An 18,767-nucleotide genomic window follows, 5' to 3' on the forward strand; every position below is an offset into this window, starting at 1 on the left:
CCCAGGAATGCTGTGAGAAGCAGGGGAACGGCGAAGGAAATTGAGTTAGGCGTCTGTAGAAATGTGCCGCACCTGACTATGGGCCCACTCTTTTGCCCATTTGTTGCAACCCATTAAACACTTATCCCAAATCCTCTGTGGAAAGAGGAAGGGAAAAAAAATCAGGAGGGATTAGAGAGAAAGGAGGGAGAGAGGGAGGATTGTAGAAAGTCCGCAGAAGGGGGTGGGGGGGTTGGATTGAAGATGAAGAGGTTGTGCTGGCGAGGGGCAGAGAGGGACACGACTTCAGTGTCTGGTCTGAACCGAAAGGCCTCAAAATGTGTTGAGTGAGGGAATCTGGAAACTGAGGGAGGAGGATGATGATGATAAGCGATCTCCAGCAGCTGTTTAGTGCCATTACGGGACTCCGCTCCCCTTCCTCCTGCAGCAGTGTCACCAAATACACTCACAAAGAAGAAGAATGAATGGAGGGAGCAGAGGAGGAGGAGCAGAGGGTGTGTTCAAGGGCTGCAGGAAAGAAGAAGAAAAAAAAAAGGAGGTGTTGGGGGTGTATGTGAGTAAAAACCAGCATTCATCCCCTCAAATTGATGACTTGCTACATTTCAGCAACACTGTCCACACAGAGGCCGCCTCCAGTCTTTTGTGGTGTGAGAACCTGAGAGAGACAATTCATCCGGGTTAAGTTCCCCCGCGGGGCAGTTCTCCCGCCGGCGCAGGGAAGAAATCCAGCGGAACAAACTGCAATCACAAGTTGAAACCGCCGTTTGCAAAGACGTTTCTACCATCAGTTCGCCTTCGCTTCAGTGCAAAAGCGACGAGGAGCAGAAAGGACACGCCCTTCAGCTGAAATGTGTGAAAAAATAATAAAGCTGAAGTGAAGCTGAATGTTACCTGATGCCACTTTGTTTAATAATAAACTAAACTGTTTTCTTGATTAGATTTTCTGCCTTCCTGGTTTCCACAGACGTCAACATTGGAATGTTTTATACCAGAAAGAACTTTAATGAGTTGCTTTGCTCCCTTTAATGACCTTTCAGGACTTTTTCCCCTTTCTAAGAGCATCCAGGCAAATTAACTGTAAAACTGATTAAAATGAAATCGATCCAATCGATGTCGCTGAACTTTAAGGGTTTTTTCATTATTTCAGTGGGAAAACAAACAAACTCCAGTTGATAGTAATGAGCTTTCCTATCTTACTCACTTCGATAATAAATGACTTCTATAAATAATAGTATTGTGTTGACCCACTCTAATCATAGGAAGTACAACTAACTGACCTGTAAAACTCTCAGTTATGTAAGCTTGGTTTTCTCAATACCTGAGTGAACAAGGAGCAGTGAAAGTTTGGTAAAGGGATTAACATTTCTGTTTCCTTTACTTTCCAAATCTAATATTTATCCATTTATGTACCATACCACATTAACCAACTTAAGGTTGTTACATATTTGATTTCTATTTAATATATATATATATATATATATATATATAATCTTTCATTTAATGGCTGTTTTGTATCAAGTCAAGTGTAAAAATAACAAACAAAAATAAACATTTAGACTAAAGATCATCTGATCCCACCAGTTGTTGTTTAGTTTGTCAGTCCTGTAGATTTTAGTCTCTTGAAAGTTTCAACACCAAAACCAAAGTACGTTGCATCTACCATTTCAGTTTGAACCCGCCTCTAAACAACCACTTCGGCTTCTGCTCAGTGTGACGTAAGAACACGACGGATACATTCACCCACTCACTCACTCCCATCCTCCTTTAACTTAACTTCCTACTTTAATTTTTCCTTCCTCTGCCTCCTTCTCACCAAACTCTTTCGGCTTCCTCCACTCATGCATAGTAAAAGTAAGAGACACACACACACGCACGCACACACACACACGCACACACACACACACACAAACTTTGTCTCTTGGGGCCATATGTTGACCTGCAGTGGACCTGAATGCAGCCATCTGCCTGCCTTTCCTAAGTCCCACAGGGCAAGAGTGTGGGAGACTGTCTATAGGACACAATGCAGCACACAAACGCACAGAAACCACACAAGCACACACATGCCTCCAACCCCTTCACCGCCACTAATCACTCCCAGACGGCCGGCCCATCTCATGTTAACAGTGACAAGATAATAGCCCTTGTGTGTACGCGTGAAAGAGAGATTCCTTCAGGGTGAGCTGGGAGCATGCGTTTTAGGCCTCGGCCTCTCATTTTACTTTTAATTCTATTAAGCGGCGGGCCGGGTTTTTTTTTTTCCCTCCCTGCGTTTTATGGAAGTGGAGAGAGCGCAAGTATCCGATTCCTGAGATTGGCACTGAATAAATATAGTGTGGTTTAACCTGGCTCAGGGGGTTCGTGGCCTTGTGTTTGCCACCTCAGTTGGAAGATTAAATTAGGGCGAGGAGGTAAAGGGGGAAGCGAATAAAAGAGTGGAGGAGAACAAAAGGTGGAATCAGCGAGGGAGAATAAAAAAAAAAAAAAAATAGAAAAAGAAGAAGTGCGGATATCGGAGATTGTCCAGATTAAAACTCAGACCAAGGGCTTCTTATCTCTACGTGAAATCCTCACACACGGAGAGATGCCTCCACGAACTGAAAAATTCACTTAAAGTAAGTCCCGATTTGCAAAATGCACCAAAAATAACTACACACTTGAACATTTTAGGATGCAGGATTTCCCTGGAGTGTATTCTAACTTTCAAGACCTCACTTCAGCCAATTACTGTTTTTGCATTTACTGAATTCTTCGTACGGCCTCCTCCTGTTTTTTTATCTTTTCAAGCCTTTATAGGGCACTCGCTGAAATACTGAAACTTGGAGATATGTTATTGAAACCTTTGTGAGGGAGTAGAATTACACACCATTATTCTGTGTGACATAAACAATAGAAGTACTGAACACAAACTGTTAAACTGACTGAATAAAAACAGATTTTTCCTCTTTATGGGTTTAAACCAAGTCTGTATTTCTCACGTCTCTGGAAAATGTCACACAGTCTGGTTGATACATCTTTAGAACTTCTGACGTATAATGTGGTTTAAAAAAAAAATTTAAATAAAAGGACTGAAATGGAGGCGAGTTACACCGATCCGTCACACCTGAGTTTAGTCGCCGCTGCACCTCGAATTCTTGTTTTTGGACTGTGGAAGTGACGTTCGAGGACCGGGAGTAGAGCCCACACCTGCACAGAGAGATATATCATTAAAGTATGTCAGTAAAGTCTGTGCCATTACTATTTGAGGTCGCCGTTCGGCATGAGTGAAAACTAAATAGGAATTTATTGACTAGGTTTGGTCTGAAATGAGACTATTTTTGAGCTTCTGGTTGAGAAAAAAAAAAAAAAAAAACCCTACATGAATTGATGGAACTCATTGGGTCGGTGTTATGAGTATTTGGATCATGTGAAATAGGCTCACGACTAATCTGATTTCTGTTTCTGTCTGTCCCCATTCCGCGGTCTTGTTTTTGAAGCGTTCCGTCTCTCGGGGGCCTGGTGACACGAAATAAAAATTAGAAGTGACAGTTCACTGGTTTCCTGCTTCCTTCCTGCACGCTGCATGAAAACCCTCGATGTACAGTCGCATCTCAAGACGAGAGCAGCTTCAGATATGAAAACTAAAAATCCCCACACGTTTCAAAAGTTTAATTGGAAAGTATATAAAAAAAAAAAAACCCGTGACCTCAAAATATTTATATACTGTATTTTTGAATGTAATGACTTAAGCAGTAATTTAAAAAGATCTTGAAAAATCTATGTAATGTAAAATATATTGTATTCTGGCTTTATTCAGATCAGGGCTACAATGTAAACAAGACTGAAACATGCAAGAAGAGTAAGCAGAGTCCGTTTAAAAAAAAAAAAAAAGTTTATTTTCAGTACAAAAAAGCAGAAAACCCCTCAAAATATATTAAACTCAGTCTAAAGTCCTCTATAAATACGTTAAAATAAATTAAAGAAATTAATTTACTAAAGTTGATCACTTTTTCCAACCTCTAAACCAGCCCTCAAACATGTTGGTGAAAAAGCCACTTTTAAATAGACAAAGAACAGCATTGGCGTCTCCAAACAGCTACAGAGTAAACATTTGTAAAAACACTAAGCAGGCGTACCCTAAACTCTACAGTAACTCTGCTGGATCTCCCCCCCCCCGGTAGCACAGTGCACAGACGCCGGGGGGAGGGGGGGGGTGTCCAGGGACGCAGCACATTCGCAACACTACCGAGCCTCAACAGAGAGGATGCTGGGTAATAACACTGAAAGGCAACAAGAGGGCGAGAAGCACAAGAACACACTCAAACAAGTAATGGAGCTCCGGTGGATGAGAGAGAAAAGAAAAGAAAAAAAAAAAAAAAAGAAAAAAAATTCTCTGGGAATGTTTTTGAAATACGAATCAGCACAACATATCAAACAAACAAACCAACAAAAAAAAAAAAAAACAACAACAAAAACTTTACATCAGATTCAAAAGACCCTGAAACTGAAGCTCTAATGTTTAACAATGTGATGAAATTTCATCAATAACTCAGTCCACCGAACCAAAGCTTCAAAGAAAAGTAGGACCGAGCCCCCCCGCCACCCCCCCGGAGTCATTTCAACTCTTTACATCCTCACACGGAGCGTTTTACATTTGACCGGTGCGAGGTTGTCAACAAGAGCCACATCTCTCGCACACAAAACACACCTCAGCGTCTCACTTGGCTCTAAATCAACCAGATAATCTCGTCTCAACAGTGCGACGCCGAGAGGCACGCCGGTTTAAAAAACATTCAGGTCGAGGCCGGCGATCGAAACACGACGTCGGGCTGTACAGTTAAAAGGAAAACAATATTTCACGAGCTTATAAACAATCCGGTGTACCACTGATGGGATAACTCCAGAACATTGGTCACTTTGTGTGTGAGGGTGTGTGTCCTGCCATAATCACGTTCACGCTACAAAATGACGTCTTTGGCTTTTGTCACAATCATTTGATGTCAATTCAAGTGATTGGAAGGTGTGAGCAGACTCAACGGGCCGATCACATAGTGATTACAAAATCTTTAAAGAAAAGACTTGAGACTTTGTGGCACTTTGAAACATCTAGCTTGATATGTACGGATCTGATGACGGCAACCCTCTCGCCTGAGCCTCAACGTGCGCCATTGACATTTTAAAATCGTGGCGATCTGAGCGAGTCAGTCACCAAGTCTGGATTTGCCTCAGCGCCAGAGGAGCCAAGAAGGTCGTCGGTCAGAAGCTTAGTCTAGGTGGTCTACGTGTGTGAGCGCTGTGTTGTGTGTGTGTGTGTGTGTGTGTGTGTGTGTGTGTGTGTGTGTGTGTGTGTGTGTGTGTGTGTGTGTGTGTGTGTGTGTGTGTGTGTGTGTGTGTGTGTGTGTGTGTGTGTGTGTGTGTGTGTGTGTAAAGCATGATGCGTGTAGGGTACACGCAGGCTAAAGGTAGAATCCAGCGGCATCCTCGGGAACCGACAGCTGGCTGAACACCGCCAGACGTTTGCCGCTGCAGTCGCCGGGTCCGCCGCAGGAATCGGAGCCGCTGAGCGAGCTGGTGGAGCTGCTTCTGTCCTGATCCGGATCCGACAGGGACGTGTAGGACAGGGATCGGGTGCCCAGCGGCTCTGAGGGGATGGCGGCAGCACCGGGGCTCTGCCTCAGCGGGGGGGAGCTAGTGGGAGACATGGCGCAGGGAGAGAAGCCAGAGTCAGGGGAGGGCAGGAACGGAGACCTGGGATCAGCCGGCGCCGCCGCCACCTGTCCCGCAGACGGGGGCAGCTGCTGGTAGGTCGGCGAGGCCTCGAAGCCAGAGTCCATCTCCAGGAACACGAGGGAGAGAAGGTCGGTGACGTCGGCGCTGGAGGGCGGCGAGGCCGAGGGAGCGCGTGCGACGGGGGCGTGACCTACGGCAGCGGGGCCGCCGAGGGCAGGCTGAGGGGCGGAGGGGAACCCAGAGAAGCTGAAACTCTGTCTGATGAGAGGAGGCCTGTGTGGGCGAGAGGAGGAGGAGAAGGAGGAGAGTGGCTGATGGGGGATGCTGGAGGAGGAAGACGAGGACGAGCGAGAGAGGGAGAGTTTGCTCTCTTCCTCGCCGTTGTGGACAAAGTGGCAGCGCATCCCGTAGGGGCAGAAGCCGATGGTGTGAAACGTACGACACAGCTCGGTTTTGTACTTTGGGTGTCTGCTGAGATCTCGCAGCTCTTCTGGCCCGTGCGCAAACTGGCACTTCCCACCGTACTTGCACGAGCCGCTCTCGGTAAACGAGCGACACAGTTCAGTTTTGTAGCGGGACGAAGACGAGGTGGAGGAGACCGACCAGGAGGAGCTGGCGCTCAGCGCAGTGTGACCGATGTCGCCGATGTCGGCGCCGAGCCAGCCCAGACTTGCTCCCGAGGCGCTGCTCGTCTCGACCATGCTGACCGAGCGCTGGAATGGGAAGCCGGACTTTGCCCACTGAGCGGAACCGCCAAGCCGTGGGGGCAGAGGACTCTGGGACTGCTGCTCCCACTGGCTGGAGGTGAGAAACACGCTGTCCGACGAGTCGGACGGGAGGCAAGAGAGAGAAGACGAGGCGTTTCTGCGCGGCTCGCCAATGGAGCCCGGCGCCGTCATGGCCAGACTGAGGGACGGCAGCAATCCGTTGGGCTCTCTCAGGTCCAGATTTAAAAAATGCTGCACAGACAAAAAACAAACCAACAACATTCACACCTTTTAATCAAATCAAGTACATTAAAAAAAAAGACAAATACATTGCTTGTAATATTAAATAATTCAACAGTTAAAAACTAGAGAAACAGAGCTTTAAATCTACATACTAGACGTCACAGTGAATAAGGCTGAATTATCTAAAAGGTGCAATGTTGTGGTCGAGCATTGCGATATGATTTGCAAAGCACATTGTGATCCCATTTTTGGTGTTTTTAAGTCTCGGTTTGGTTTTAGTGCTTCCCGCTTCCCTGTTGCCACCAGTTATGATGTCATGTTGAAATAATGGCGCGTCATGACATGGCCAGCATGAATGGACAGTGCATGGAAACAATTTATAGAAGTTTGGTCAGCCTATGTATGTTTTCAAATGTCGATATCGCAATCACAGTGCATTAGTGATGCAGCGGCAGCCATCAGTACTTCTGTACTGGACTGTCCAGTCACACAAGATTCAGCAGTATCACACAGATTCTCAGTGTGGTCAAAAAACACACAGCACTATTGAACCACCAGATATTGAAAGATGAGGTTATCTTAGAAAAGGGGGGCAGACGTGGTTAACATCACAAGGATGTTATTGCTTTAGTGAACACACAGCAAAAGATAATAACCCCCCCCAACAACCCTTTGCACCATTGTTTATTTGATAAAGGCGTACTCCCTCCACATCTGCTCAGCGAGTTTGTCAGGTCATTATTGTCGACTTCTTTGCCGTCACACCGCAAACATCCACATGGTTGTACAACTGAATGGCCTCACATCCTTATCTGTGCCGAACACTATCAACTCTCGTCTTAAAACCTTTTCATTTTCATTCTTTAGTTTATAACTCAATCAAAATTACACAACATGAATACACCCCCCCCCCCCCCCCCCCCCCCATATAACATAATGCTTCTTATTCATCATGCAAAACCTGCACAAAGGCATCCGACTGGATCGAAATGAGGACCTGATCTTAACAAAACTATGTCTGTGCAATTAACTTTAAAAACTGTGTGCAGCTCATGCTGCTCTGAAGGTTAATAGTGACGTCTCAACTGCCAATTCACCCAATGAACGTATGAATGATCAGTCACGGTCTAATCAGTCACATCTTTATATGATGAAGTGGTTTTTGGTTCCCTGTTGCGAGAAATAGCATCATCTCTGATGAAGTTGTGCTTCTGTTACCAAACTTCACAAGCAACACAGAGAGAACCAACATGACATTTTGGTCAGGGTAATAAACAAAGCCACACTCATGAGTGATGTTGTTAAACACCGGCAGTGCTTTAAACTCTTCTTAAAACTCACATATAGCATTCCAGTACTTGTTTCTTCGTGGTACCAGCCAGTACCAGAACTTCTAACTAAAACTCTTCATCGCTAACAAGTTTGTTTTTTCCCAATTTACTGGGTTTAACTCAACTTGTATATGTTTGTCACTTTACTACTGAGGCCCATTATTGATCAACTCAAAGAAAACAGACTCAGCCACATATGGCAGGTTAGGAGATATTCATTTGGTCACGTAGCAACAACGATGGCACGATGTGACCAGTTAGCCGCGGACAAATGTCAACTTTCACCGTCAGGACAAACACGAGGTGTTACAAATGATGTTCAAACCAACACAGAAGTTGTATCTGCGACTGAAAGAAGTCAAAAGAGCAGAAATCGAAAGAGCTAACGTTAACCCCCTGCCAGCTAGCAAACTTTTTTTTTTCTTCTGCTCGTCTCCAACTTTCTCTGGTTTTCCTTTTGGTTTTCTGTTCCTTACCTTGCACATCATCTCTTCCAGGTCCGCAAACTGGTTCAGGAGGTAAGACGGCATTCTGCTGAGCTGTGAAACCCGGGCTCCGATCCCGTCCGCCGCGGCAGAGACAGACGCGGGCACGCTGGCATGGGTCGCTCCGAACTTTCTGGTTGTTGTGCCGCAGCTAAACAAGCTCGAGCCGCACCACGTGTGGATTTAAAACCTCATAGCGCGCTTAGCCCCGCCCACCCGGCTCGTGGAGGAGTTGGCCACACCCGCTCCATCGACGTCCAGCCGAGGGCTGCAGGTTCACCCCCCCGCCCCCAACAGCCACAGCAGGAACACCTTCACTGCAGCAGGGGTGTCAAACGGACGGTCCGGGGACCAGAACCGGCCCCACAAAAGTTTTAATATCATACAAAAAGTTTGTATAAAATACAAAACAAAAATAAGTACATATATCAACATTCAATTTATTATAGTTAGCAAAACAAACAACAGCAAAAAGATATCACTCATATACTAGGTATTCCACCATTTGAGCACTACCCAAGTAATTTGAGAAACAGTATCTTGCTCAAGGACATTTCGACATGTGGCTGGATAAGGAATCGTACCCACAGACTTCTGATTGAGAGACAACCCACTCTGCCAACTGAGCCACAGCTGCCACAACTATGAGGCACAATAGAATAAACCATGCGTATATATAGAGAAAGCAATGTAATTAAAAATAATAAAATCTCCCAAAAGTTAGTGGTTTCAACAAAAGGTAGTTTCAACATGTGCTTTTCCCCCCAGAATAGAATAGAATAGAAATGCTTTATAAATCCCGGATGGAAATTCTTCAAATGTGTTTATGTAAAATATACATCAGTTATAAATTAGTATGACAACATATGTTTGTAAATTCAGTCACATGTCTTGCAATTAGTCTGACAACAGAAGCTTTTCAATTCTCAAATGATTGAGATGCACTGGAAGTTATTGCTGGGCCTTTCTGTGAGGAGTCTGCATGTTTCCTCCAGGTGTGCATGGGTTTGCTCCAGGTACTCCGGTTTCCTTCCACAGTCCAAAAACATGCATGCGAGGATAATTGTTGACCATAACTCTGACTCCTGCCCTTGCCCATGGTCAGCTTCTCTCTTGGGACCTTGAACTGGGTTAAGCAGAACAGAAGATAGATGGACGTTCACTCAAATGTCTTAAAGTTAGAAAGTATTCGAAACACCTCCTCTGTATGGGCAGACATTTCCTCTGTTTAACAAAACCATGTCTCTCTACACCAAAGACACAAATTCAGGCTTTTCAGACATTACTCAACATGTTGTACTTGGTCTAAAATCACCTTTCTTACACAATCAATGACACATATGCAACTCAAATACCTCTGGAATTAAGTAATAAGAATTAAAAATAATCCCACCTGTGCACAGTGGTGTAGCCCAAGAACAGACTATTTCTGAGCATAACAAAGTAATGTGGGCATTATGAGCAAAACACAAGTCAATTCAAATCCATGCTGACATATTAAACCTCAACTTTTTCAAGAATTTATAATAATTACCTCAGACGGGACATGAAAAGTCGATGTTTGGTCACCTTATAACTTACTTTTTCATTAAAAACCACTGCACCATTTTTGTTAGTGGACGGGGATTGTCTTGGTAAATGTACCAAATCTAACACAACATTGAGAACCAAGATAATGACACAGGAAGGAAACTCCCACATTGGATGCAAAGTAGCATGAGCTTCAACGTCCGACTGTCGGGGAGATTCTTTGAAAAAATGCACGCTGAAGGTTACAGAGGACTTTCCAACATGAAAGGCACAATTCTCTGAAGAGAAACACAGTCGCAAAGAGGATTTCAGACTTTCCAGAACAAAGTCAAGACATTTATAACATTTTGAGACACAGCGGAATCACAAGAGACAATACAAGTCATTCTTAAAAACATCGGGTTGAATCAACACGTGTTTATTTCAAAGTTTCAGGTTTTGTAAACAAAAAAAAATAGAAACTTAAAAGGTGGACTTGTTCCTCTTCATACTAAAACATTTGGAATCGTCATCATTCTATTACAATATCAGTTTATTGTTTGTGTTCACTCGAGATGACACTTGGTCTGACCTCGAGATGCTTAAATGATACTTGAAAATGTAAAATATATTCCAGTATGCCTCCTCTGCACGGATAGAAACAAAATAATATCTGTCTGTAAACAGATTCAGATACTGTAGGTTTCTCATGGCAGGGCAAGTATTGTTTTTCAGCATATTCAACTTCAGTAATGTTCAGAGTAATTTTGCATATTTTGTATATATATTTCTGTTATTTTTGGGTCATTTAACTTCAGTGGTTCATCTAATCTTATTTGGGTTTTATTTGTAAATACACCTAATTTTGTTTTTACGAGAGTGAGGGCGTGAGGATTTCTGTTGGCATCAATCATAGTGTCTCTATCAGTTTTCAAAGGGAACAAAAGAGGATGAACTGAACAAGAAAAACAAAGCTCAGAAAGTACAAGAGCCACAAAAAACACATCGGATTCGGCAGTGAAATGAGAGTGTGGAGACAAACAGCCGCGACAAAAAGGCAACTGGATGCAGAGACACCAGCAGAAGGGAGGAGGGTGAGGAGGAGGCAGCACAGAGACAGCCTCACCCCGAGAGGCAGACGAGGAGGAGCAACGGCTTTGATTTCAAAGGTGAAGGCAGATGTGTGAAAAACTCCACCGTGGAGCAGAGCGGAGCCATCTGACGGTCCCACAGAGATACGTTCCTCTATCTATGCAAGGGCCACAAATGTTCACAGCAAAGTTAAAAAAATAATCCCGGGGATAGAACCTTGCATGTGTCGGAGGCCTCTGGCCAACCACGGTCCTGAAGTCAAGCCCGGAAAAACTGCGGCGCACACTGAGAGTGAGTATTCTCCTGACATCGGTGAGACCTTTCTCACAAAGATGGACTGTTAACAACACACACACACACACACACACACACACACACACACACACACACACACACACACACACACACACACACACACACACACACACACACACACACACACACACACACACACACACACACACACACACACACACGGTCAGGTCTGCCAGGAGTGAAGTTGCCACACCACCGGGATCGTAAAGGGAACCATGACAGCATGCCCTCTCGGCTGACGAGCTGGAAAACGATTAGCCGCGACCCCAGGCCTTCGCTTTGCTCCCTTAAAGTTTTACTTTTCACCGGGGAAGATCTGGCTACAGCTGACGTCATGTTTGAGCAGGTGCGTTTCGCAAAATAAATGGCCAGTAGTGTCTTTCAAGCTTCACACCACTTTCTCCCTTTAAAAACTCTGGCACAAGAATTTTGATGCAGGACTTCTTTATATTCTAAGACTAAATGACTAAATAAATAAAAAAAAATGGTGATATCTTTTTTTTTGGGGGGGGGGGGGGGGGGGGTCTAAATCCAGGTTGATTTTGAGAGGGTGGGAGCAATCAACAGAACAATATTCTAACCGCAATCTTTTGGAAAGTGCTCAAATGACATATTATGGGGGTCAATGATTTGTTTTTGCAAGGAAGGGGAAGGTTCATACCTGCACTCACCACCGGTGAGTTCCAAATATAAAATCCAGAGATGATCCGTGAACAATTCAAACAGTATTTAGTTGAAAATGAATTCATTTTTGGAAACGTTTTGACTCTCAGCGAAATGTGTCGGCCTGCATCTTAATTTTATGTGGAAATATGGGATATAAACAAGCTACTAGTGCGAAACAGTAGTTGTCAGAACATACTCAGTGGCGTTTTGCATGTGCCACCCTATACATGTACTGTATTCTTGCTTCGTAAAAGTTCTATAAAAGTAGGGGTCAGGCCCGGGCCCTCAGTGACCCCCGGGGCAGGGTACAGCTGCCCCTCACAACCCCCTGAAGTTTTGCCCCTGGTTCAGACTCCTCCCTGTGAAAGAAAAAAAACTTCTTGAATACAACTTTTAGCTCCAAGCCCCTTTGTGAAGATGAGCTCAGCTGATAACAAAGTCTGACGAAAACCTTTGTTTAGGTCCCGCCAAGAGGTCACTATTAAGGGTGTGTTTTTGTGTTTATTCATGCTTGTGTGTATGTGTGTGTTTGACAGAGGGCTTAACCACCCCCCACCCCCCCTCTGATGTAATGTAATGTTACACTGGAGCTGCAGTCCATATGGCCCGAGGCCTGCGTCAGTGACCTGTGTTTTGACTTGTTTGGTTTGAGTGCGATGCTGAACTGGTGTGATGTGGTTAAAGGTGAAGTAAAGATACTTTGGTATCGAGTGATGAGAGACAAGCGCAGTCAAAAGATGTTACCCCGTTATGCAATCTTGCATCAAATCTACTAATGAAATTGCTATAAGCTGTGAAACTGCTTCTGAAATACATGCGTGATAGGAATAGAGCTAATCCGTACATGATATATGATACTTACTGTGTAGTTCAGCTTCTTCTACTGCTGCTCTGCTGATTTAACATGAGCTTTGTTCACATTTTGTAAAACCAAAATCTGGGTACAGCTCAATTGGGGCTGTCAGGATAGAATCATTCAGTCTTCAGACGTGGACAAAGAACAAGCTCATGATGCATTCATGCACCATTCAAGTCCTATTTCCCAGTTAAAAGAGTTAATGTGACAAGGTAACTACAAAGACTAGACTTGTGAAGTTTGGAGGTTTTTACTCAAACTGCAATAAAGTTAGGACATTACAGAGTACATAATTAGGAAATTATATATTCTTCATACAGATGCACATTTAGCTTCTCATTTTCCCAGAGGGAAGTTCCTATTGAGAATCTTCTCACTTCCCAGAAACTCATTAATGCAGCCTAAATGTCTGCATATTGAACTGGGAACAAAGCTTCATCCACAATGAACTCCATACTGCAAACACACTCCCATATGTAGTTAGACTCCACAGCATTTAAATGTAATGATACGAACCAGGGGGCTTTAACACCAAGTCTGAACAACTAGTAATTCTATTACAACTGACCTTCAGTTATTAATTAACTCACTTATGAGACACGGGTCCAATTAGTTCATCATCTTGAGTGGTTCATTCCCTATTTGTTTTTCTTCTTTCTTGTTCTCGGGCGCTGACATCATTACTGTAAACAACAAGCCATTAGCGAAACGTCAACAACACGGCCACCTCGAGGTAAAGCCAGTCTCCCGTGTTAATTTGGGTAGATAAACAAATGTTATCTACACAAAAAAGCGAGTTGGTCAACAAGTGGAGTTTACCTAAATGAAAATCTTTTCGGTTAGGTGGGGGATTATGGCGGGGGGTGGGGTTGAAGGGAAAGGGGGGATGGGGAGGAGAAAGGAGGTGAGAGTTTTGAAAGAGAGTTCTTACTTCTTGTTGAGTCCAGCTGGGCTGAAGGGCCTTAGGAGCACAATGAGCTCAATGAGCTGCAGAACCAACTAACAAACTAATGGCCCGCCCTCCGCGACTCCACACCCCTCCTCTGCCACCACCACCACCACCCCCCACCCCGGCACACAGTGGGAATAACGGAGGATGGTGAATGTGTGGGATAGGAGGGCTTGTTAGGAGGAAAGAGATGGGGTTGAGGAGTAGGATGAAGGAGCAGGATTGGGGGCTATTTAGAGGAGACAGGGGAAATGAGGGAGAGAAAAAAGGAAAAAAAAAAAAAAAAAGGAGAGGCCCTGATGGATTCAGGGTGGAGGAATTAGAAGCACAAAATAGTTTTTTAATCAAGAGAGTTTGGATCAATCAACCAGATAGGACACATTCCTTTGCTGTGTGGAAATAGTCTTCATGCAGTGGCACAATGGCACGAGTCATTAGCAGTGCGCTGACTCAACATCTGTTTGATGGGAGGTAGGAGGAGACGTTGCATTGTGGGGCTGCGTCAGACTTCACATTGTGGAGCAGGATTATTGTACAGTGATTTAAAAAGATGGAGGGTGGCGGGAAAAATACACCAATTCATGACCTCATATATTACATATGTTTTAATTATGAGTGTGTTTCCATTAATAGGAGGACTGGGAGGGAAGTCTGGAAGGACGAGTCGGCACAACGAGGACGGCTGACTAATTGATGTGTATGAGTGCGTGGATGCAGGCATTGTGCATTTGGGTTACTGACGCACGCACACACACACACGCACGCACATGCCCACGCTCACTCAGTCTATTTAGACTCTTTTGATTAAGTGAAGTCATTCCTCTGCAGCTCCACACAGGCTTCTTCAGATAAGAGGCTACTATTACCGGTGAAATAATAAAGAGAGGGAAGGAGGGGTTTGTAGACCTGATGAACATCTGCTCCTATTTTCCTGCCCCCCCACCCTCCTCCTTTAACAATGTACCCCCTGCGCCACTCACTCACAGTGTGGGTGTGTGTGTGTGTGTGTGTGTGTGTGTGTGTGTGTGTGTGTGTGTGTGTGTGTGTCTTTGAGATTACAGAGATCCTTTTGGTTTGTGAGTGAGTTTAGAATTGGGTGGAGGGTTTCCCTGTGAGCACTGAAAGCACAGTGTGTACACGTGCAGCCAAGTCTTAACTGAATGTAGTTTTTATCCACGCCGTATTAGTAAAGCATCAGTTTGCATCAGTTTTCCATGTTGCTAAAATTACGAATTTGACGCAGAGTAACTTTATTCTCTTCTACTGTGATGATGAGATTGTATTTGCTTCATGCGACTCTGATTTCTCTCAAAAACATTTGATCATGGTTCGTTTGAGTTCTTCAAAAACATCCCTTTTATCACGGCAAACTCTAAAGGCTACATAATGGGAAATTACCACAGAGAGCGTCAATGGACTGTGTGTTGGAGGAGTCATGTGCGATGAAGCAATATGATTCAAGTTTTGTTATGAGTACAGTTCTTCATTCATGAGGGAATATTCATCGGGATTTGTTTTGAAGTTTCAAACCCCTCCAGATATAATCCACAAGAGTGTTTTAAGCTTTGAGTTTTTCCCAATAATTACATTAGGTATCATTTTCTTTTTGTGTATTTAATTGTTCATCCGTATGTCTGTCTGAGAGTTATGCGACTTAAATTTTGCAGTCAGTGTAAAAGTGATTAATGTTATCCTCTTCTTCTGCCACGAAACAGTCGAGTATTATTCATCCCATTAAAAAACACTTAAAATTTTTTTTAATTAATATAACAGTAAGTCAAAATGCATTAAGATTATGAGAAAGCATCCACAAGAGAAGTTATTCGTTTTGCTTTTGATGGTTCCCAACAAATATTAACAAATCCTGTAATGTGAAAATACAATAGAAAGTGCAATATTCTCCTCCACTCTGAAAACAACATGTAAGTCATCACAGCTACTTTGATATACCAACTTATGTGAGGAAAAATAATAAACATCACCCCCCCTCCCCCCCTCCCTCCTCCCTCCTCCCTCCTCCCTCCTCCCTCCTCCCCCCACTCGACACACACACACACACACACACACACACACACACACACACTCACACACACACACACACACACACACACACACACACACACACACACACACACACACACACACACACACACACACACACACACACACACGCAACCAAAAGCCCCAAACAGTAGTATTCTAGTGACAGGGCAAAGGTCATGATTCGACCTTTGACCTCTGACTTCTTCTCCTCCTCGACTCGCTGGACTTCACTTCTGTGGATTCAATTAGAAAGCAGGAGGAGGAGAAGGAAGGATCTTTAAAACAAAATAACAGTGACAAATGTTGGCCAGAAACAGAGACAATGGTTCAGAGCGGCGCGAGTGATGCTGCCGTGTTCAGACGCGTGTTGTTCGGACTCGTTTGTTTTCGAGAAACAATAATCTATGCTTTAACTTGTGCATCATATTTCTGCGATACAATATGATGGAGTCACACTTCCAACTGCGCTGCAACTGAACTGCCACACGTATTCATTTGTTTAATGTCATCAGGTTTAAATAAAAAAAAAATAAAATAATAATAATAATATGGAGGGTTTTCTTATACACTAAAAGAAGTTTGTTATTTATCCAGTCTCAGGCCGTCCATTATTCAAAATGCAGCATCTAGTCTGTTCTCAGTCCAGATTTCAAAGTAAATACAACAGAAGTTGCAGGTCTTAGAAAGTACTAATGAAAATCACACAAACTGACAGGAAATCAAAGGAGCTGGACTGAAAACAAACTGGGCAACACAGTGACTCACTACTGACACCTAACGCACAAAAGTAGCATTACTTTAATTTCCCAAACCCCATCTTGCCTTTTATGACACAAGTTGGTTTGTGTTCTGTTAATTTGAGAACTTTTTTTGTTTACATATTCAGATATAGCTTTTCTTTTATGATAAGCTTTGCCATTCAAAACATTTCATTTGATTTACACCACATTGTCTCCGGTGAACCGAATCGCTGAAATCAGTTCACTGATGAGATTTCGTCACTGAATCAATCAATGCTTCATTGAAGTACCAGAGCATGGTTTCCTGCCTGAACTAAATATTAGTCAACTGATGTGCATTTTGATTCAAGGTTTTTATTGACATGCTGCTTTTTTTTAAATTACCATATGTTCCCAGACACTATCACATTCAGTGTGTCTCTGAATAGTTATCTTTCCATTTTGTGTTTATTCTACCAGAATATTCTATTATTCTACAGTCAGATTACAATGAAAATTCAATTGCAAAGGAAACTTGGTTAAGGTTGCAGGTAGTATCACACGACCACATTCCAAATAAAGACAGTCCTCTTCAGTTTTAAGTAATATTATCACGCACTCGAGCACTGTCTCTATTTCCCACGAGTCTGCAGTTGATATACGAAAGAAATACCTACATCACCATCTCTGTAGACGCCTCGGAGTGAGAATCTAATGTGGATCGCTAAAGAGCAGCTGAATGAAACCGGAAAAACATATCCTGTGAATGAAAGCCGAGATTTACTGCTCATATTGTTTCAGCGTTCTTTGTCTGAAGTCCAACTACAATCACTTGGAGCACAAAATCAGGCAAAGGATCCAAATCAATTTAATGGCATGAGAGAGAGGTTACATTGGATGAAGAGAAATCTCTGTACCCTTAGATTAAAGCATGTAGTAGATTCAGCAGTTAAACTTCCATTCATACAATATGACGGTGTGAGAAGGCTGAGCCTCCAGGTGCAGGAACTACATATGAGGGGCAGACAAAAAGCCTTCAACTGAGCAGCACGATCAAACTGAACCACTTTATTATTATTAAAAACTGCTCATGGATGTATTTGCTGCTTTAGGTCATTTTTTGAGGAAATGAACTAATAATGAACATGTAGTAATTTGGAGTAACATGGCAGATTGTGATTACCGTCTCTGCAGCATTTGGTTCTTTTACATGTACAAGTGTGATTAATTGTTCTGGTAGCTAATGGATTTTGAAGACTGATTCGGTGAAAATGACTTCACATTGTTAGTAAATCGCTTGGAGGCAGTGTCGTAACAGGAAAAGAATCCTATGTTGCATTGCAGTGCATGATGAGGATGCAAATTGGATGGATGGAGGGATTACGCTGCAGTTGCTGCATTCTAGTGCCCACTACTGGATTAAACTACAAACTAAACCCAGGATACATCTTGTAATGATCAGTCGTCCGTTAAAAGGCCAACACAGAGAGGCAGACAATAACAAACACATACATTTGTACAGTAAGCAAACTCACAGACAGTTTCCAGTCGCAGGATGACTTCAGTCACATGTTTGGATTGTGGGAGGAAAATACAGTCGCCCTTCTTGCCTGATCGCCATGAGGCCATGGTGGCAATATGGAGAGCAAACACACTCAGCGAGAAACCCCTCCAGCTCATCTGAGGGAAAACCCCAGGTCACTATCAGAGATATACAACCATTTCTCAATGGGATCCTGTCATTTCCAGTTAACTTTGCCCAGTACGCCTCCATTTTGAAGCAACGAGAAGAATCCTAATCATATATCCAAACAACCTCAGCTTGCTCTTCTCAATCTGAATGAGTAACAGCTCCCATTTGAGTCTCCCCGTGATGGTTGAGCTCTTCCCTATCTCTGTGTATATTTGTATTTGCAAATCTCATTCTTTAAGTCATGGTCAGAGGTGAGGGTGGGGATGTAAACAGAGAGCTTTACTTTTCATCTCAGCTCCCTATTTACCACAACAGTCAACTGCATTATTTCAGCCGTTTGCACAAACCTTCAGCTAATCTCAATCATCCCCGCCTCCATCTCTTGTGACGAAGGCCCCAAGATACTTGAACTCTTCCACCTGGGGTAGCTTACACCTGAAGAGGGCATACCAT

The 18,767-nt window shown here is 43.5% G+C and overlaps 1 protein-coding gene across 1 annotated transcript; it reads right to left on the bottom strand.

The window, feature by feature from the left end:
* Window positions 1-5,432: 5,432 nt before the first annotated feature.
* Window positions 5,433-8,568, bottom strand: LOC308107280 (uncharacterized protein; the record flags this gene model as incomplete). Its single annotated transcript, XM_080459549.1, has 2 exons — window positions 8,464-8,568; window positions 5,433-6,665 (listed from the first exon to the last, which is right to left on the bottom strand). Exons 1-2 carry the CDS (start codon window positions 8,515-8,517, stop codon window positions 5,433-5,435), a joined length of 1,287 nt encoding a protein of 428 aa, XP_080315675.1. The 5' UTR covers window positions 8,518-8,568.
* Window positions 8,569-18,767: the final 10,199 nt, after the last annotated feature.

Source organism: Lipophrys pholis (genome assembly GCF_963383615.2).
Source record: "Lipophrys pholis genome assembly, chromosome: 3".
In the NCBI taxonomy this organism is placed as follows: domain Eukaryota; kingdom Metazoa; phylum Chordata; class Actinopteri; order Blenniiformes; family Blenniidae; genus Lipophrys; species Lipophrys pholis.